Here is a 20,848-nt window from a genome sequence, read left to right as displayed (position 1 = left end):
GGTTTTTTCGGGAAGGGGCGTGGCCTCGTCCCGGAAGGGGCGGGGCGGGGAGGCCGCGGCGGAGCCGAACGGGGCCGGGGCCGGGGCCGGGCCGGGAGCGGCGGCAGCGGGGCCGGGAGCGGCGGCAGCGGGGCCGGGCCGGAGCCTCCGCGATCCCCCCGGGGCCAGCGAGGCGGCCATGCCGAGCAAGAAGAAGAAATACAACGCGCGCTTCCCGCCGGTACCGGCTGAGGGGGGACGGGGGCGCGGGCGGCGTCGCCATGGCAACGAGGGGGGGCGAGGGGAAGAGGCGGTTACCATGGCAACGCGGAGGGCGGAGGAGGCGGGGGGGTTACCGCGGCAACGGGCGGGGCGGGGTCACGTCGCCATGGCAATGAGGGCGGGGTCACGGGGGTCGCCATGGTAACGGAGAGGGCGGGGCGGAGCCTGAGGGGTGGGCGGGGTTTGGGCGGGCGGGGCCACGCGTGAGGGGCAGGTGGGGGCGTGGCCTGAGGGGTGGGCGGGGCTCTGCAGGTGACGGGGGGCTCAGGTGAGGGGGCTCAGGTGAGGGCGGGGCTCTCCAGGTGAGGGCGGGGCTCTCCAGGTGAGGGAGGGGCTCTCCAGGTGAGCGCTCAGGTGAGGGCGGGGCTCTCCAGGTGAGGGCGGGGCTCTCCAGGTGAGCGCTCAGGTGAGGGCGGGGCTCTGTGGCAGGCGCGGATCAAGAAGATCATGCAGACGGACGAGGAGATCGGGAAGGTGGCGGCCGCCGTGCCCGTCATCATCTGTATCCTCTGGCACACCTGGGCCCCGCCCCGGGACCCCGCCCTGCTCACCTGGGCACCCTGGGACCCTGCCCTGAACACCTGGGCACCTCTGGGACCCCACCTTGCTCACCTGTGACCTCAACCTGCTTACCTGGGCATCCCTGAGACACTGCCCTGTTCACCTGGGCACCTCTGGGACCCCACCCGGCTCACCTGGGCACCCCAGGACTCCACCCTGGACACCTCTGGGACCCCGCCCTGCTCACCTGGGCACCCCTGAGACCCTGGCCTATTCACCTGGACACCATGGGACCCCACCCTGCTCACCTGGGCACCTCTGGGACCCTGCCCTGCTTACCTGGGCACCCTGGGACCCCACCCTGGGCACTTCTGGGACCCTGCCCTGAACACCTGTGACCCCACCCTGCTCACCTGGGCACCCCAGGACCCCACCCTGGGCACCCCTGGGACCCCACCCTGCTCACCTGGGCTCTCCCACCGTGCACATCTCGGCCCCCCAGGTGCCCGTACCTGTGCCACCTGAGGCTGCCCGTGCTGGGGGGCGCTGGGGGGGTTCACCTGCGGCCCCGGGGTGCCACCTGCGTACCTGGCTGTCCTTAGCGTGCCAGCGCGGGCCCTGGAGCTGTTCCTGGAGTCGCTGCTGCGCAAGGCGTGCCACGTCACCCAGTCCCGCAACGCCAAGACCATGACGACGTCTCACCTGTGAGTGCCTCACCTGTCCCCACCTGGCCCCACCTGTCGGTGCCTCACCTGTCCCCACCTGTCAGTGCCTCACCTGTCCCCACCTGTCCCCACCTGCTCGGCACACCTGGGACACCTCTGGGAGTTGGGGAAGGGCCCTTGACACACCTGAGGCACCTTTTGGGGCTGGGCGTGGCCTTTCCCAGGTGCATTGGGTGTGTTGGGGTGGGCGTGGCCTGTCCCAGGTGCGTTGGGCGTGGCCGGGTGGGCGTGGCCTGTCCCAGGTGTGTTGGGCGTGTCCGGATGGGTGTGGCCTGTCCCAGGTGTGTTGGGCGTGGCTGGGTGGGTGTGGCCTGTCCCAGGTGCATTGGGCGTGGCCGGGTGGGTGTGGCCCTTCCCAGGTGTGTTGGGTGTGGCCAGGTGGGCGTAGCTGGGTGGGTGTGGCCTGTCCCAGGTGTGTTGGGCGTGGTCGGGTGGGTGTGGCCGGGTGGGTGTGGCCTGTCCCAGGTGCGTTGGGCGTGGCCGGGTGGGTGTGGCCTGTCCCAGGTGCGTTGGGCGTGGCCGGGCGGGCTCGGGGCGTGGCCGGGCAGGTGTGGGCGTGGTCTGAGGCCCCGCCCACAGGAAGCAGTGCATCGAGCTGGAGCAGCAGTTCGACTTCCTCAAGGACCTGGTGGCCGCCGTGCCCGACATGCAGGGGGACGGCGACGACCCCCACGGTGACGGCGAGCGGGGACCCCGCAGGTGAGGCACACCTGGGCACACCTGGGGACACGCACCGAGACCTGGGGGACACCTGGGGACACTTGGGGATACCTGGAGGACACCTGGGGATACTCCTGGACACTTTGGGGTCACCTGGGGACATGTCTGGTTACCTGGGGGACACCTGGGGACATCCCCGGGAAACCTGAGGGATACCTGGGGACACCTGGGGGACACCTGGGGACACCCCTGGGTACCTGGGGGACACTTGGGGACACCCCTGGATACCTGAGGGATATTTGGGGACATCTCTGGATACCTGGGGGACACCTGTGGCACAGCTGGGGGACACCCTGGGATATTTGGGGAGACCCCTTTGGCCACCTGAGGGACACCTTGGGACACTTTTGGGACACCCCTGGACAGCTGGGGGGGTCCTGGGGTACCTGGGGGGCACCTCGGCACACCTGAGGTCCCTGATGGGGGTTCAGGAGGGATTTTGGGGTGCAGGGAGGGATTTGGGGCAGTTTTGGGGTTGGGGGTGGGGGTCTCTAATTTGGGGGGGGGGGGTCTCTTTCAGGGGGCGCCGCCCGGGCAGTGGCCGCAAGAACGGGGGTCCCGGGGCCAAGGGGACCCCGAAACAGTCGGGGACAGACTCGGAGCAGGAGGTGGGGGGGATTTGGGGGGTCCTGGGGGGGATTTGGGGGGTCCTGGGGGGGATTTGGGGGATTTTGGGGACAACTGGAGCCCTGAGTCTCATCTGGGGGGGCCCTGGGGGGTTTGGGGGTCCCCCCTGAAGGGGAGAGGGCTGTTCCTGGTTGTGGGGTCACTTCTGGGGGGGTGGAACTGGGGGGTCCCGAGTGGGTTTGGGGTTTCTGGGACCCCTCTGGGGGGGGTTTGGGGGTCCCTGGGCATGGGGAGGGTTTGGGGTCCCCTCATTGTCCTCCCTTGTCCCCCCAGGAGGAGTCTGAGGACAGCGACAGCGACGGGGACGAGGAGACCCCGCAGCCCCCCCCGGCCCCGCCCCCGCTCACCTTCGCCAGGTGAGTTTTGGGGGGTCGGGGGGGGGGGGGGGGCAGAAAACACCTGGGGTTGTTTTTGGGGTTGTTTTGGGGGGTTTTGGGGTGTTCCCCCCACCCCTGAGTCCCTGGGGGGGGGTTTGGGGAGGGGGTTTTGGGTGCCCCTCCCCCACCTGGGTCTCCCGGGGGGGTTTGGGTGGATGGGGGGTGCCCCCCCCACATCTCTGGGGGGGATTTGGGGTTTTTTGGGGGGTTTTCCCCCTTTCACTGATGCCTTTTCCCGCAGCCCCGGGGTCCCCTTCGCCCCTCTGGGCCCCCCCAGCCTCCCGGGGGGGCTCCCGGGGGGGCTCCCCCCGGCCCCCGGCCCCCCCCGCGCCCGGGAGGAAGAGGAGGAGGATGAAGATTACGATTCCTAGCGACCCCCCCCCCAATTTTTACCCGTTTCTCCAGAATTTCCCCCATTCCGGGGTCGGGCGTCGCCTCCCAGTTGGGCCTTACTGGGAGCTGGGCCTGGCACCAGTCTGGGGGGCTGGGGGGTACTGGGAGCACTGGGACCCCCCCCCCGCCCCAATTGTGTCACTTCTTGGGGGGGGGGGCTCAGCCCGGGCTCCTGGGACCCCCCCGGACATACCTGGGACCCCTTTTTGGGGGTGGGGGGGGTCGGGGGTTGATTTTGGGGCACTTTGGGGGGCGTTTGCTGAGTCGGGGGTTTTGTATCGGCTCAATAAAGTTCCTGTTTCCATATGGACCCCCCCCCAAAAAAAAAAAACTGGGACCCCCCTCAAAAAACCCTGGGACCCCCCCAAAAAACCCTGGGACCGTCTCTCCAAAGTCCTAGGACACCCCCCCCTCTGCCCCAAAATCCTGGGATCTCAAACCTCTGAATCCCCTCCCCAAATTCCCGGGACCCCTCCCCAAATTCCCGGGACCCCCCCAAATTCCCGGGACCCCTCCAATTCCCGGGACCCCTCCCCAAATTCCCGGGACCCCCCCCAAATTCCCGTTTCCTTTCTCGGCCACCAGGGGGCGGCGGAGCCCCCATGGGCCTCTATGGGGTCTATAGGGTATTTTGGGGGGGGTCTGAGAGGATTTTGGGGGGCTGTGGGGATCTGTGGAGGGTTTTGGGGGATTTGTAGGGATCTATAGGGACCCATAGAGGAGTTGCAGCTGTGGGGGGGGGGGTTGGAGGGGCTATAGGGGAATTACGGGGGTCTGCAGGCACCGGTGGGGGAATTCTTGGGGTGTCTGGGGGGGTTTTAGGGACCTGCAGGGGCACCGGGGAGTTGTAGGGTCTCAAGGGGCCTGCCGGGGGGTGTAGGACCCTAAAACGGGGGGGTTAAAGGTTGTAGGACCCTAAAGTGGAGGGGGGGGGGTTAAAGGTTGTAGGACCCTAAAGTGGGGGAGTTAAAGGTTGTAGGACCCCAGAAAGGGGGGGTTAAAGGTTGTAGGACCCCAAAAAGGGGGAGTTAAAGGTTGTAGGACCCCAAAAGGGGCGTTGGAGGGAGGTGAATGAGCTGCTCTGGGCCTCTGTGGGGCTGCCAGGGCCCGAAAGGAGATTTAAAAGGATTTGTGGGGGCTCTTTAGGGGCTGGGGGGCATCTGTAGGTGCTGGGGGGGTCTGTAGGGGTTCGGGGGGATCTATAGGGGTTCGGGGGGATCTATAGGGGTTCGGGGGGATCTATAGGGGGTCTGTGGGGTCTATAGGGGGTCTGTGGGGTCTATAGGGGCTCTTGGGGCACCTCTGGGGGTCTGTAGGGGCTCTTTGGGGTCCGGGGGGGGACACCAAGTGGTGGTGGGGGTCCCTAAGTGTGGGGAGGGGGTGCCGGTCTATAGGGTGTCCCCTATAGGGCCGCAGAGACCCCGGGCGGGCGGGCGGGGGGACCCAGAGGCGTCCGGACCCCCCCGCGGCGCTGGAATTCGCCCCCCCCCCCCTCCGTTAATCCCGGTGGCACCAAAAGCGGCGCTTTTCGCCTCGTTGTGTAACGGAGCCAGCGGGGACCGCCACCGGGACCGGGACAGCGACAGCGACAGCGACAGAGACCCGCGCGGGGACGGGAACGGGGACAGCGACAGCGGCGGCAGCGCAGGTGGGACACGGGGGGACCCCCGGGAACGGGACTGGGGGACAGAGGGACAGAGGGACAGGGGGACAGGGACTGGGACAGGGACAGGGACTGGGACAGGGACAGGGACTGGGACAGGGAGTGGGACAGGGGGACAGGGAGAGGGACCTGAACAGGGACAGGGGGACAGAGACAGCGGCGGCAGCGCAGGTGGGACACGGGGGGACCCCCGGGAACGGGACAGAGGGACAGAGGGACAGGGACAGGGGGACAGGGGGACAGGGATTGGGACAGGGATTGGGACAGGGATTGGGACAGGGATGGGGGACAGGGATTGGGACAGGGATTGGGACAGGGATTGGGACAGGGGGACAGGGAGAGGGACCTGAACAGGGACAGGGGGACAGAGACAGCGGCGGCGGCGCAGATGGGACACGGGGGGACCCCCGGGACAGGGACAGGGACTGGGACTGGGGGACAGGGACAGGGGGACAGGGATTGGGACAGGGGGACAGGGATTGGGACAGGGACAGGGGGACAGGGACAGGGACAGCAGTGGGAGTGCAGGTGGGACACAGGGAGACCCCCGGGACAGGGGGACATGGATTGGGACAAAGGGACAGGGACAGGGACTGGGACAGAGGGACAGGGACCTGAACAGGGACAGGGACCTGAACAGGGACAGGGACCTGAACAGGGACAGGGGGACAGGGACAGCAGCGGCGGCGCAGGTGGGACACGGGGAGACCCCCGGGACAGGGACAGGGATTGGGACAGGGGGACAGAGGGACAGGGATTGGGACAAGGGGACAGGGACAGGGACCCGAACAGGGACAGGGGGACAGGGACAGCACAGGTGGGGACACGGGAGGACCCCTGGCACAGGGGGACAGGGACAATTGGGGGAACCCCCGGGACAGGGGGGTCAGGGGGAGCAAAGGGGGAGGGGACAACAGATGGGGACAGCGGGGGGACCTCGGGATGGGGGCGGCACCTGGGGGACAGGTGGGGACAGGTGGGGACACAGGTGGGGACAGCAGGGGACACCTGGGGGGGATTCCTGGGACAGGACTGGGGCGGACAGCGAGGGGGGGGTGGAGAGGGACATTGGGGGGTCATGGGATGGGGTGGGGACATTGTGGGGGGACATGGGAACAGCTTGGGGCACCAGGGAGGGGTTGGGGACATTGTTGGGGGGTTGGGGACACTTTCTCTTAGGGAGGGGAGGGGACATTGGACAGGTTGGGGACATCATGGGGGGACACTGGGAGCATTGGGGGTGTGGTGGGACCATGGCTGGGTTGGGGAAGTCACAGAGGGGACATGGGACAAGTTGGGGACATGGTGGAGGGGCATAGGACAGGTTGGGGACGTGGAGGAGAATGGTGGGGACATCGGGGAGGGTTTGGGGACATGACAGAGGGGACCCTTCACCTTGGGGACACGGAGTCACAGCTGGCCGGATGTCCCCATCCCTGGGGAGCTGCGCCGAGGTGGAGCAGGGACAGGGACATGCTGGGAGGGGATGGGGACATCAGAGGGGTTGGGGACATGTGACGCAAGTGGTGACACTGTCCCCAGTGGTCACCACACCCCCTGCCCCGTGTCCCCTCCCCATCTCTGGGTCCCCGTGTCCCCTGTCCCCACATCCTGGTGGCCCCAGCTCAGCACTCCCAGCGGTGCCCACCCCCGTCCTGTGTCCCCATGGCCCTGGGGGTGGCTGTGTCCCCTGGGACGGCGTCCCTCTGTCCCTGTGTCTCCATGTCCTGCCATCCCCACAGGTGAAGGTGTCCCCAAGCCCCAGGGTCCCCGTGTTTCATGGTGTCCCCTCAGTTGATGAAGTCCCAGTGGGGGTGGTAATGTCCCCACAGGTGACGTCCCCATGTCTTGGGTGTCCCCAGGGCCCTGTGTCCCTGTGTCCACTGGTGTCCCCATGGATTGTGGTGTCCCCATGGTTGACGATGTCCCCACGAGTGCTGCCATCCCCCTGGGTGACACTGTCCCCCAGACCAGCGGTGTCCCCGTGTCCGGCAGTGTCCCCGTGTCCGGTGGTGTCCCCATGTCCGGCAGTGTCCCCGTGTCCATCAGTGTCCCCGTGTCCGGCGGTGTCCCCGTGTCCATCAGTGTCCCCGTGTCCAGCAGTGTACCTGTGTCCAGCAGTGTCCCCATATCCAGCAGTGTCCCCAGGCCAGCAGTGTCCCCGTGTCCGGCGGTGTCCCCGTGTCCGGCGGTGTCCCCGTGTCCGGCGGTGTCCCCGTGTCCAGCAGTGTCCCCGTGTCCGGCAGTGTCCCCGTGTCCAGCAGTGTCCCCGTGTCCGGCGGTGTCCCCGTGTCCGGCAGTGTCCCCGTGTCCATCAGTGTCCCCGTGTCCAGCAGTGTCCCCATGTCCATCAGTGTCCCCGTGTCCGGCGGTGTCCCTATGTCCTGCGGTGTCCCCGTGTCCAGCGGTGTCCCCGTGTCCAGCAGTGTCCCCGTGTCCAGCAGTGTCCCTGTGTCCAGCGGTGTCCCTGTATCCAGCAGTGTCCCCGTGTCTGACGGTGTCCCCGTGTCCAGCAGTGTCCCCGTGTCCAGCGGTGTCCCCGTGTCCGGCAGTGTCCCCGTGTCCGGCAGTGTCCCCTTGTCCATCAGTGTCCCCGTGTCCGGCACTGTCCCCATGTCCGGCAGTGTCCCCGTGTCCGGCAGTGTCCCCGTGTCCAGCGGTGTCCCCGTGTCCGGCACTGTCCCCATGTCCGGCAGTGTCCCCGTGTCCGGCAGTGTCCCCGTGTCCAGCGGTGTCCCCGTGTCCGGCAGTGTCCCCGTGTCCGGCAGTGTCCCCTTGTCCATCAGTGTCCCCGTGTCCGGCACTGTCCCCGTGTCCGGCACTGTCCCCGTGTCCATCAGTGTCCCCGTGTCCGGCAGTGTCCCTGTATCCAGCAGTGTCCCCGTGTCCGGCGGTGTCCCCGTGTCCATCAGTGTCCCCGTGTCCGGCGGTGTCCCCGTGTCCGGCGGTGTCCCCGCGATGCCGTTCGGGGCGGTGCTGGCGCAGGTCGGGGGCCTGGGCCGGTTCCAGGTGCTGCAGACGGCGCTGTTGGCGGTGCCCATCCTGCTCATGGCCAGTCACAACCTGCTGCAGAACTTCACCGCCGCCGTCCCCCCGCACCGCTGCCGCGTCCCCGCTGTCCCCGGCGCCACCCCTGCTGCCACTGGTGCCACCCCAGCGCCGCACGGAGCCACCCCCGATGCCACCTCAGCGCATCCTCGTGACACCTTGAGAGGCTCCAACACGGTCCTCAAGTCTCCTGGTGGCACCTCGGGGTCACCTGGTGCCACCCTGAGGTCCCCCAGTGGCGTCCCCAGCCCCGGTGCCACCCACGTCACACTCGATGGCACCGCAGGGACCCCTGATGGCACCCGTGTCCAGCCTGATGCCACCTGGGGGTCCTCCAATGGCAGCCTGGGGCCCACTGGTGCCACGCTGGGGTGGTCCAATGTCACCCTGGGGTCCCCTGATGTCACCCTGGGGTCCTGCCGGCGCTACGTGGCCAACGTCACCGGTGGTGCCCAGGCCACCGAGCCGTGCCGTGACGGATGGGACTACGACCGCAGCATCTACGTGTCCACCATCGTCACCGAGGTGGGGACGGGCACGCGGGGACGGGGAGGGTGGGGAGGTGACCACAGTGTCCATGGGGGGACAACACCTCTGTGGGGAGGGGGCAGGATTTGGGGTGAGGTGGGAGGGAGGGACAGACAAGGGATGGATGATGGATGATGGATGGATGATGGATGGATGGATGGATGGATGGATGGATGGATGGATGGATGGATGGATGGATAAATGGATGGATGGATGGATGGATGGATGATGGATGGATGGATGATGGATGGATGGATGATGGATGATGGATGGATGGATGGATGGATGGATGGATGGATGGATGGATGGATGGATGATGGATGATGGATGGATGGATGGATGATGGATGATGGATGGATGGATGATGGATGGATGATGGATGATGGATGATGGATGGATGATGGATGGATGGATGGATGGATGGATGGATGGATGGAGGATGGATGGATGGATGGATGGATGGATGGATGGATGGATGGATGGATGATGGATGGATGGATGAGGGATGCAGAGGAAGAAGGAGGGACTGACACTGGCAGATGTCCCCCTGTCCCGGCAGTGGGACCTGGTCTGTGCCTACCGGCAGCTGCGGCAGATGGCCCAGTCCATCTACATGGCCGGGGTCCTGGTGGGCGCCCTGGTCCTGGGGGGCCTCTCAGACAGGTAAAGGCAGCAGAGACCCCCCCCACCTCTGTGCCTCAGTTTCCCTGTGGGGCTCCATCCCTGGTGGCTCCCAGTGGCTCCCAGTGGCTCCTGTTGCAGGTTTGGGCGCAAGGCCATGTTGATGTGGTCCTACCTGCAGCTGGGGGTGATGGGGACGTGCACGGCCTTCGCGCCCAACTACGCCTCCTACTGCGTCTTCCGCTTCGCCGGCGGGATGGCGCTGTCCGGCTTCGGCCTCAGCATCGCCTGCCTGGGTGAGGGGACACGGGGACAGCCCGTGGTCAGGGGTGGGGCATGGCCTTGGCCACGGAGGTGGACAACCCAATGCTCCTGGGTGGGGACAACCCATTGGTCAAGGTGGGGACATCCCCGTGTCCATGAGCGAGGACATCACTGTGACCACGCTGGGGTCACGCGGTGCGGACACGTCCGACCACGCTGGGATGGCTGCACTGCCCAGGAGGGTCCCAGCGCTTTGGGGACACCCGGAGTGAGCCGTGTCCTCGTGTCCCTGGCAGTGGTGGAGTGGATCCCCACGCCCTACCGCGCCATCACCGTGGCCATCACCGGCTTCGCCTACACCCTGGGCCAGATCATCCTGGCCGGGGTGGCCTACGCCGTCCCCCACTGGCGCTGGCTCCAGCTCTCCGTGTCCCTGCCCTTCTTCATCTTCCTCCTCTACTCCTGGTAGGACGTTGGGCTCCTCGGGGAGGCCGTGGGGACGCGGGGGGTGCTGGCTGTGCCTCAGTTTCCCCTCACCGGCGGCAGGTGGTTGGCGGAGTCGGCGCGGTGGTTGGTGCTCTCGGGCAAAGCCGACCGGGCGGTGAAGGTCCTGCAGCGCGTGGCCACCTTCAACAACCGGAAGGAGGAGGGGGAGAAGATCACGGTGGAGGTCTGGTGGCCCCATGGTTGGCGTGGGGGGTGGGGTGGGGTGGGGGTTTCCAGCCCCCCCAACCTCTTCCCCTTCCCCTCTCCCAGATGTTGAAGTCCAACATGAAGGAGGAGTTGGCAGCTCTGAAATCCTCCTACACCGTCTCTGACCTGGTCCGGACCCCCGTGATCCGCCACATCTTCTTCTGCCTCTCCATCGTCTGGTGGGGCTGGGGGCGAGGAGGGATGGAGAGAGGGAGAGATGGAGGGATGGATGGATGATGGATGGATGATGGATGGATGGATGATGGATAGATGATGGATGATGGATGGATGGATGGATGGATGGATGGATGGATGATGGATGGATGGATGGATGATGGATGGATGGATGGATGGATGGATGGATGATGGATGGATGATGGATGGATGATGGATGGATGGATGATGGATGGATGATGGATGGATGGATGGATGGATGGATGGATGGATGGATGGATGGATGATGGATGGATGGATGGATGGATGGATGGATGGATGATAAATGGATGATGGATGGATGATGGATGGATGGACAGATGGCTGGTCAGGCTCACAGATGGGTGAAGGGAAGGATGGACACCTGGACACGCAACCAGTGACCCCACCCATCCAACTGCCTCCCAGTCCTCTCCTCTCCCACCTGCCATCCCTGTCCCATCCTGTCCCAGGAAGGTGATATCACCTCAAGGTCCGCCCACCTCCCACCTCGCTCCAGGTTCTCCATCAGTTTCTCCTACTACGGCTTGGCCATGGATCTGCAGAACTTCGGGGTCAGCATTTACCTCATCCAGGTGATTTTCGGCGCCGTTGACTTTCCGGCCAAGGTGGTGGTGACCGTGTCCCTGAGCTACGTCGGCCGGCGGCTCTCACTCATGGTGGCCTTGTTCTTTGCGGGGATGGTCATCGTGGCCAACATCTTTGTGCCCACAGGTGGGTGTGGAGGGGGTTCTCCAACACTTTTGGCCATCAATATCCCCGGATCGTCTTTCTCCATGTTTCCATCCCTATGTCCGGCCCCTGACCTCCCCATCCCTCCATCCTCCCTCCCTGCCCCATCCCCACCTGCCCGAGGTGTCCCCGCATGGTGGTCAAGCCCTGGTGTGCCCATGTCCCCCCACTCGGTGGCCGAGCCCCAGTGTCCCCGCAGAGCTGCAGATGGTGCGCACGGCGCTGGCCGTCATCGGCAAGGGCTGCCTGTCCGCCTCCTTCAACTGCGTCTTCCTCTACACCACCGAGCTCTACCCCACGCCCATCAGGTATCGCCCCAGCCCCACGTCCCCGCGGTGGGGCAGGTCCCCATCACCCCTCCCCGGACACCCCCAGGGTGCTCCGTGCCCCCCGTGACCCCCCCGGTGCCGCAGGCAGACGGGGCTGGGCTTCGGCAGCACCATGGCGCGCGTGGGCGGCATCGTGGCGCCGCTGGTGAAGATGATGGACGAGTACTACCCCTTCCTGCCCCCCGCCGTCTATGGGGTGGCCCCCGTGGTGGCCGCCGTGGCAGCCGCGTTCCTGCCCGAGACCCTCAACACGCCACTGCCCGACACCATCGAGGAGGTGGAGAACAGGTGGGCAACAGGGAGGGGCGGGAGATGGATGGATGGATGGATGATGGATGGATGGATAGATGATGGATAGATGGATGGATGGATGGATGGATGGATGGATGATGGATGGATGGATGGATGGATGATGGATGGATGGATGATGGATGGATGGATGGATGGATGATGGATGGATGATGGATGGATGATGGATGGGTGGATGGATGGATGATGGATGGATGATGGATGGATGATGGATGGATGGATGGATGGATGGATGGATGGATGGATGGATGGATGATGGATGATGGATGATGGATGGATGGATGGATGGATGGATGGATGGATGGATGGATGATGGATGGATGGATGGATGGATGGATGGATGGATGGATGGATGATGGATGATGGATGGATGGATGGATGGATGGATGGATGGATGGATGATGGATGGATGGATGATGGATGGATGGAAGGATGATGATTGAATGATGGTTGGATGATGGACAGTGCATGGTTGAGTGATGAATGATGCATGGATGGTTACATGGACAATGGATGGTTGACGGACAATGATGGATGATGATGGCCAATGATGGACAATGGATGGACGATGGATGGTTGGATGATTGGCAATGGATGGATGATGGACAATGATGGACAACCCCAACCACAAAGAGGTTCAGGGCCAAGGGACCCCTGGCTGCATTGAGGGAGGTGGATGGGGATTTTAGCAGAAGAACGAGCTCTGTGATTGGCTGAATGCTCAGCCTGGGCCACTCTCCCTTTACCATGACCCTCCTCCTCCTCCTCCTCCTCCTCCTCCTCCTCCTCCTCCTCCTCCTCCTCCTCCTCCTCTTCCTCCTCCCTCCAGGACCAGGCAGAAGCCAGCAGGTGACCCCAAGGAGAAGATCGCACTCCAGCCCCACGACGGGTCCCCCCTGAAGGAGGCCTGAGGGACCCTGGGGGTGGACGCAGCACCCCAGCCCCGGCCACCAGCGGCCACCACCCCAGGGGTCCCCACAGCTTGAGGGGGAGACCTCGGTCGTGACCGGTGACCTCCTGTTGGGGCAGGGACATCTGGGTGGGAATAAAACAGCTCTGGCGGGGACATGTCTCGGGGTCTTATCTGTGCCCCCCAGGTCACCCCCGACAGCCACGTCCGAGGTCACCTCCCATGGGACAGTGCCCAGGAATTGTGTCCCTGAGGTCACTTCCAATAAGGAGACGACCAAGGACCCCTTTTTTTGGAGGTCATCTCCACAGGAGGACACCCCACAACCTTGTCCATCAATGAGGTGGCACCCAAAACCCCCGTTTTTAATGACACCTCATCACCTTGTCCAGTAGGACGGTGCCCAAGAACTGTGTCCCCAAAGTCACCTCAGATAAGGTGGCACCAAGAGCACCACGCTGGATGTCACCTCCAACAAGCCAATCCTCAATAACTCTAAACCAACTCTTCTCCTGGTAGAGGAGTCCCTCAAATCCCAGAGAAGCACCAGGAGCTCCCGAATCCTACCCGGCCCCCTCCTGGCGCTGCCGCGATGCCCCTTCCCCGATTTCTGTCCCCTGAAGCCACCTTGGCCCTTGCTCCCGTTCCTGACGTGTCCCTTGGCCCCATCAACTCCCCATCAAAAATTAACCCCCGGCGGGGAATGCGCTGACCCAGGCAGGGCCACCTCTGTCAGCACCTTTCGGTCGCCTTTTGACCACTGAAATCACTAAAATTTAACCCAAAGGCACCACCGAGGGCCGGGCATTGGTCCATGCCAGGAGACCTCCTCTCCTTGCGGTGCCCACCCAACCTCCTGAACACCCCCTCTCCAAAATCTGACTTTTCCCCTCAAAAAGGCATTGCTATGAAATAACAATTAAAAAGAATTAGATATTCCTTGTCTTCCTGACCCAAATGGCTCCAGTTTTGCCCCACTTTGGGGGACTTTTGCCCCTAAATCACCTTTTTTTTTCACCCCTGGACACCTTTGCGCTGCACTTTTGCCTTCTTCTGCTGGAAAACCACCAAAAACCCCCCGGAGATGTCAAACATTAACCCAAACCACCCTTGGGCTGTGTTATATAGGAGACCACCCCTGGGTGCTGCTGAAGTGAAGGCACCGTGTGGGCCAGGGAGGCATTTTTGGGGTGAAACCCCTGAAATCCGGGGTTCTGCATGGCTGTGGGGCGTTCCCAGGCCCCGGTGGTGGCAGGATGGCTTTCGCCAGCCTCCTGGAGCACGTGGGGGGCATGGGGCGCTTCCAGGTGGTCTCGGTGCTGCTCCTGTCCCTGCCCGTGCTGATGATGGCCAGCCACAACCTCCTGCAGAACTTCACCGCCGCCACCAGCGACCACTGGTGCCGCCCGCGCCCGGAGGCCAACGCAACCGGCCTCAACCCCGAGGCCCTGCTGAGGGTCTGGGTGCCCCACGGGGAGCGCTGCCGGCGCTTTGTGAAACCCCAGTGGTGGCTTTTGGAGGCCAACAGTTCGGAGCCCAACAGCTCTTGGCCGGAGACGGAGCCGTGCAGCGATGGTTGGACCTACAACCGCAGCGTCTTCACCAGCACCATCGTCACTGAGGTGGGACGGTGGTGGTGGGGTTTTGGGGGGGTCTGGTGGGCTTTTCACCCAATCCCGTGGGTGGGTCCCACCTGGAGGCACCAACAAAGGGTCTGCTGCCAACACAGCATTGACTCTCCCAACTGGAGCATCTTCCCTGCTCAACCTTTGGTGGAGACACTCAACACCAGGAAAGCCCAGGAGAGGAAGGGAGGGATGGGGAGTTGGTGGCCATCAACAAGGGGGTCACAAGGGGGTCACAAGGGGTTATAGGACCCTTGGATGGACCTTCCAACCACAGCAATGCCATCAAGGGTGGCCAAGCATTAAGTGTCACCTCTCCATTGGCCATTCATTGACCTTACTGGCCATCACGGGTGGGTTTGGCGTTTGGGAGGCCAGAGGAGACCCTGATCTCTGTCCCACCCCATGTCCTCATCCCTCGGCAGTGGGACCTGGTGTGCAGCTCCCGAGGGCTCAAGCAGCTGGCGCAGTCGCTCTACATGGCCGGAGTCCTGGTGGGCGGCGTCTTCGGGGGGCTCTCGGACAGGTGAGGGGGAGCTCCTGCAGGTGGGTGGGGTGGCACCGGGGGGGTCCTCTCACTGTCTCTGCTTCCTCCTCGTTCCCTACTCTTCCTCCTCTTTCTTTCTTTGGCTCATCCTCTTTTTCCTCCTCATCTCCTTTTGCTCTTCGCCTCCTCTCTCTTCCTCACCTTCCTCATCCCTCTTCCCCCTCCTCACCCTCTTCCTCACCCCTTTTTCCTCCTCTTCACCCCCTCTTCCTTCCCCTGCCCCCTTCCTCATCCTTCTTGTCTCCTCCTCCTCCTCTCCATTTTCTCCTCCCCTCCTCTTCCTCTTCCCCCTCCTCCTCCGCCCCCATTTCTTCATCCTCACCCCCTGCTCCTCTTCCTCCTCCTCCCTGCCCAGGTTCGGCCGCCGCTCGGTGCTCACCTGGTGCTACCTGCAGATGGCCGCCATGGGCACCTGCTCGTCCTTCGCGCCCACCTTCACCGTGTACTGCCTGTTCCGCTTCCTGACGGGCATGGCCTTCTCGGGTGTTGTCCTCAACAGCGTCTCCCTCTGTACGTCACCCCCGCGCCCGCTACCCGCCCTGGGTGCCCACCTGGGTGGGCTCCGTGACCCCCCTGAACCTGTGGGAGACATCCTGGTGGACTCCATGTCCTCCAGGCCCCATCCTGGCGGTCTCCAAGCCCTCCAGGAACCATGCTGGTGATGTCCATGTCCTCCAGGAACCAACCTGGTGGTCTCCATGTCCCCTGGCACCTGTGGGTCCATGTCACCCCAGAACCTGCCCTGGGCTCCATGTTCCCCTAGGATACCTGTGGGCACCATCCTGGTGGTCTCCATGTCCCTTGGGCACTATCCCAATGGTCTCCATGGCCCTTGGGCACCATTCCAGTGGTCTCCATGTCCCCTGGGCACCATCCCGGTGGTCTCCATGTCCCCTGGGCACCATCCCAGTGGTCTCCATGTCCCCTGGGGTGGCGGTGGGCACTCCCAGGTGGTCCCCACGTGCCGTGTCCAACAGCGCTGGAGTGGATGCCGACACACATGCGGGCGCTGGTGGGCACCTTCATGGGGTACTGCTACACCACCGGGCAGTTCCTGCTGGCCGGCGTCGCCTTCGCCGTCCCCGACTGGCGCCGGCTGCAGCTCGTGGTGTCCCTGCCCTTCTTTGGCTTCTTCCTCTACTCCTGGTGAGGAGGAGGAAGGGAGAGGGATGGATGGATGGATGGATGGATGGATGGATGGATGGATGGATGGATGGATGGATGGATGGACAGTGGGATGGATGGATGGATGGATGGATGGATGGATGGATGGATGGATGATGGGTGGATGGACAGTGGGATGGATGGATGGATGGATGATGGATGGATGGACAGTGAGATGGATGGATGGATGGATGGATGGATGGATGGATGGATGGATGATGGATGGATGGATGATGGATGGATGATGGATGGATGGACAGTGCGATGGATGGATGGATGGATGGATGGATGGATGGATGATGGATGGATGGATGGATGGATGGATGGATGATGGATGGATGGACAGTGTGATGGATGGATGGATGGATGGATGGATGATGGATGGATGGATGATGGATGGATGGATGGATGGATGGATGGATGGATGGATGGATGATGGATGGATGGACAGTGCGATGGATGATGGATGGATGGATGGATGGATGATGGATGGATGATGGATGGATGGACAGTGCGATGGATGGATGGATGGATGGATGGATGGATGGATGGATGGATGATGGATGGATGGACAGTGCGATGGATGGATGGATGGATGGATGGATGGATGGATGGATGATGGATGGATGGACAGTGCGATGGATGGATGGATGGATGGATGGATGGATGGATGAACAGTGGGATGGATGGATGGATGGATGGATGATGGATGGATGGACAGTGCGATGGATGGATGGATGGATGGATGGATGGATGGATGGGCAGTGGGATGGATGGATGGATGGATGGATGGATGGATGGATGATGGATGGATGGATGATGGATGGATGGATGGATGGATGGATGGATGGATGGATGGATGAACAGTGGGATGGATGGTGGGATGGATGGATGGATGGATGGACAGTGGGATGGATGGTGGGATGGATGGGTGATGCATGGATGACTGATGGAGGGATGTCCCCTCCCATGCAGGTGGCTGACAGAGTCAGCACGGTGGCTCGTCATGGTGGGGAAGTCCCACCAGGCCCTGCGGGAGCTCCAGAAGGTGGCCAGGATCAACGGGAAGAAGGAAGAAGGCGACAAGCTCGACATAGAAGTAAAAGGCTCCATCCGGGTCCCCCAGGGTGTCCTTGGGGTGTTTTATGGGGGTCCCGTGAATATCTACCCCATGGACAGCTGTCCATCCATCATCCCTTGTGCATCCTGTCCATCCAGCCACTCATCTTCATCATCTCAATGACATCCATCACCTCCATCTCCATTTCCTCCATCTCCACCCACCCATCCATGAATCCACCATCTCCATCCCACCATCCATCCATGACCCCCCTTCCCTTTTTCCACCCGTCCTGCCCAGACCTGCCCAGTACAGGAGGGTCTCCAGTGCCCCCCACCCATCCCAGAGCCCCCCCTGTCCCTCCAGACCCTGAGGTCCCACATGGAGAAGGAGATGACGTTGTCAAAGACCCGCTACACTGCGATTGACCTGGTCCGGACGCCGGTCCTGCGCCGCATCTCCTTCTGCCTCTGCTTCGTGTGGTACGGCCGGCGGTGGAGGACGCCAGTGGGTGGTCGTCCATCCCCCTCCACGTCCTTGAGCCCCCCATGCCCCCCACACCTCCCCACAGGTGATATTTTAACCCCCTCTCCCCCCTTGTGGCCCAGGTTCTCCACCAGCTTTGCCTACTACGGGTTGGCCATGGACCTGCAGAACTTTGAGGTCAACATCTACGTGATCCAGCTGATCTTCGGCGCCGTGGACATCCCGGCCAAGCTGATGTCCATCCTCACCATCACCTACGTGGGGCGCCGCTTCACCCAGGCCATCGCCCTCATCCTGGCCGGCTTGGCCATCCTGGCCAACGTCTTGGTGCCACGAGGTGAGGCCGGGGGTGGTGGCAGTGGTGTCCCCTCATCTCCAACCTACCTGGGAGGGCCCGGACAAGCTCAGCCCGTTGATGGAACCCCCAGGTTGGGTAATTTTAGCTTTTTATGGGGGATTTGCCTCAATCCTGGTGTTTGGGGTCTCCTCTTGTCAAGTGAACTCAGCCCAGGTAGGGACACTGAGGTGACTCCCAGGTGTCCCACTGTCCCCTCAGAGCTCCGGACAGTCCGGACAGCCCTGGCCGTTTTTGGGAAAGGTTGTTTGGCCGCGTCCTTCAACTGCGTCTTCCTCTACACGGGGGAGCTCTACCCCACCGTGATCCGGTAAGGAGGGGGCGCGGCTGGGGCGTGGCCGGGGTGGCGGTGCCGGGGTGGTCCCTCAGGTGCCCTCAGGTGCCCTCGGGAGCTCCGTGTGTCCCACAGGCAGACAGGCATGGGCTTGGCCAACACCATGTCGCGGCTGGGCAGCATCATGGCCCCCCTGGTGAAGATGGCGGGCGAGCTCTTCCCGGCGCTGCCCTTCGTCATCTACGGCGCCGCGCCCGTGGTGTCGGGGCTGGTGGCCGCCTTCCTGCCCGAGACGCGGAACATGGCCCTGCCCGAGACCGTGGAGGAGGTGGAGGGAAGGTGGGGCTGGAGAGGATCAGGGATCAGTCAGGGAAGGGGATGGATGATGGATCAGGGATGGTGGTGGGATGGGATGGAGGATGGGGAGGGACAAGGGCGGGACAGAGGGAGAGAAGGGTTGGTTGAAGGTGGGGGTGGAGGGATGGAAGTTGGTTGGGATGGATGATGATGGATGGATGGATGATGGATGGAAGGATGGAGGGATGGATGGATGGATGGATGGATGATGGATGATGGATGGATGGATGGATGGATGATGGATGATGGATGATGGATGGATGATGGATGATGGATGGATGATGGATGATGGATGGATGGAAGGATGGAGGGATAGATGGATGGATGGATGGATGGATGGATGGATGGATGGATGGATGATGGATGGATGGATGGATGGATGGATGGATGGATGGATGATGGATGGATGGATGATGGATGATGGATGATGGATGATGGATGGATGGATGATGGATGATGGATGGATGGATGGATGGATGGATGGATGGATGGATGGATGGATGATGGATGGATGGATGATGGATGATGGATGGATGGATGATGGATGGATGGATGATGGATGATGGATGGATGGATGGATGGATGGATGGATGGATGGATGATGGATGGATGATGGATGGATGGATGATGGATGATGGATGGATGATGGATGATGGATGGAAGGATGGAGGGAGGGATGGATGGATGGATGGATGGATGGATGGATGGATGGATGGATGATGGATGGATGATGGATGATGGATGGATGATGGATGATGGATGATGGATGATGGATGGATGGATGGATGGATGGATGGATGGATGGATGATGGATGGATGATGGATGATGGATGGATGATGGATGATGGATGGAAGGATGCAGGGATGGAGGGATGGATGATGGATGGATGGATGGATGGATGGATGGATGGATGGATGATGGATGGATGATGGATGATGGATGGATTATGGATGATGGATGGATGGATGCAGGGATGGAGGGATGGATGATGGATGGATGGACAGACACCCATCCCAGCACCACAAAGCCCCCAATTCCCTCCAACCTCCCCCATCCCTCCCTCCCCACCAGGACACAATCCCAGAAGGACGAAGCCCAACATCTCCAGGTCCCTCTCCAGCCCACCCCGTCCAGCAACTCCACAGGACCCCAATAGTGCCCCCACCAGTGGACCCCCAAAATCCGCAGCCCTCGATGCTCCCGCCAGATGAATGAGCAGGATTTGGGGGGTGGAGGGGGTTCAAACCCCCCCCGAAGAGCAAAGGGACAGCGGTGACCACAGAGTGGGGGGGACGCTGGGACCCCTCCAAGTCTCTGCATCGAGGGCAGTTCGGCCGCGCTGGAATAAAAAACAATAAAAGCAAAGCTCGTGTGAAATGCGGCCGGTGGGGGTGGGGGTTGTTTTCCCACGGCCACGGGGGGCCCCGCGCAGCCGGACCCGTCCCGCCCCGAAGGAAAACACGGGAGCCAGCGGGACACCGCGGCCTCGGCACCGCGGGACCCCCGCCCGCCCCTCCTCCTCGGCCGGAGCTGCCGGGGATGGAAAATGCCGGGAGAGAGCGCGGGAAGGATCCGGGACCCCGAGGATTGGGGATCTGGGGGTTGGGGACCCCGGGGATTTGGGATCCTGGGGATTTGGGGTCTGGGGATGGGGGATGCCAGGGATTTGGGACCCTGAGGATCAGGGGTCCCAAGGATTGGTGATCCCGAGGATTTGGAATCCCGAGGATAGGGGACCCCAAGAACCCCCATATCTGGGTTCCTGGAGATCCCAAGGACCCACACACCCTGATCCTGGACACCCCAAAGACCCAGCTCCCCAGGATTCAGGTGCTGGGATGTCCAGGGATCCCAGGGACACAAGATCCAGGCACCAGGGTTCCCAGACATCCCAAGAGCTCAGGGATCTCGAGGCCTCAGGGATCCCGAGGATCCCAAAGACCCGGGGATCCCAAGGACCAGAGACTCCGGTGCCTGAATGTCCGGGGATCCGGGATCCCGGGGATCCAGACCACCCATGCATCCCTGGTCTCCTGACATTCTGAGGGCGTTGGGATGTCACAGA

General features: G+C 62.9%; 2 protein-coding genes across 2 annotated transcripts; both read left to right on the top strand.

Moving 5' to 3' along the window:
- The first annotated feature begins 19 nt into the window (after positions 1-19).
- On the top strand, positions 20-3,908 carry DRAP1 (DR1 associated protein 1). The gene is made up of 7 exons (XM_030260531.4): positions 20-220; positions 691-763; positions 1,373-1,466; positions 2,067-2,186; positions 2,728-2,815; positions 3,108-3,190; positions 3,453-3,908. Exons 1-7 carry the CDS (start codon positions 179-181, stop codon positions 3,580-3,582), a joined length of 630 nt encoding a protein of 209 aa, XP_030116391.1. The 5' UTR covers positions 20-178; the 3' UTR covers positions 3,583-3,908.
- A 4,219-nt stretch (positions 3,909-8,127) lies between these two features.
- LOC115491968 (uncharacterized) lies at positions 8,128-20,148 on the top strand. Its single transcript, XM_072920218.1, has 20 exons — positions 8,128-8,840; positions 9,403-9,506; positions 9,606-9,760; positions 10,025-10,193; positions 10,275-10,398; positions 10,485-10,600; positions 11,134-11,348; positions 11,566-11,674; positions 11,780-11,983; positions 12,834-12,893; positions 14,074-14,536; positions 14,965-15,065; positions 15,442-15,596; positions 16,064-16,232; positions 17,226-17,349; positions 17,677-17,792; positions 17,919-18,133; positions 18,353-18,461; positions 18,561-18,764; positions 19,855-20,148. The coding sequence occupies exons 1-20, from the start codon at positions 8,226-8,228 to the stop codon at positions 19,937-19,939; spliced, it is 3,612 nt and encodes a 1,203-aa protein (XP_072776319.1). The 5' UTR covers positions 8,128-8,225; the 3' UTR covers positions 19,940-20,148.
- Positions 20,149-20,848: the final 700 nt, after the last annotated feature.

Source organism: Taeniopygia guttata, chromosome 31 (assembly GCF_048771995.1).
Source record: "Taeniopygia guttata chromosome 31, bTaeGut7.mat, whole genome shotgun sequence".
In the NCBI taxonomy this organism is placed as follows: Eukaryota; Metazoa; Chordata; class Aves; order Passeriformes; family Estrildidae; genus Taeniopygia; species Taeniopygia guttata.
This window is presented reverse-complemented; position numbering and strand designations above follow the sequence as displayed.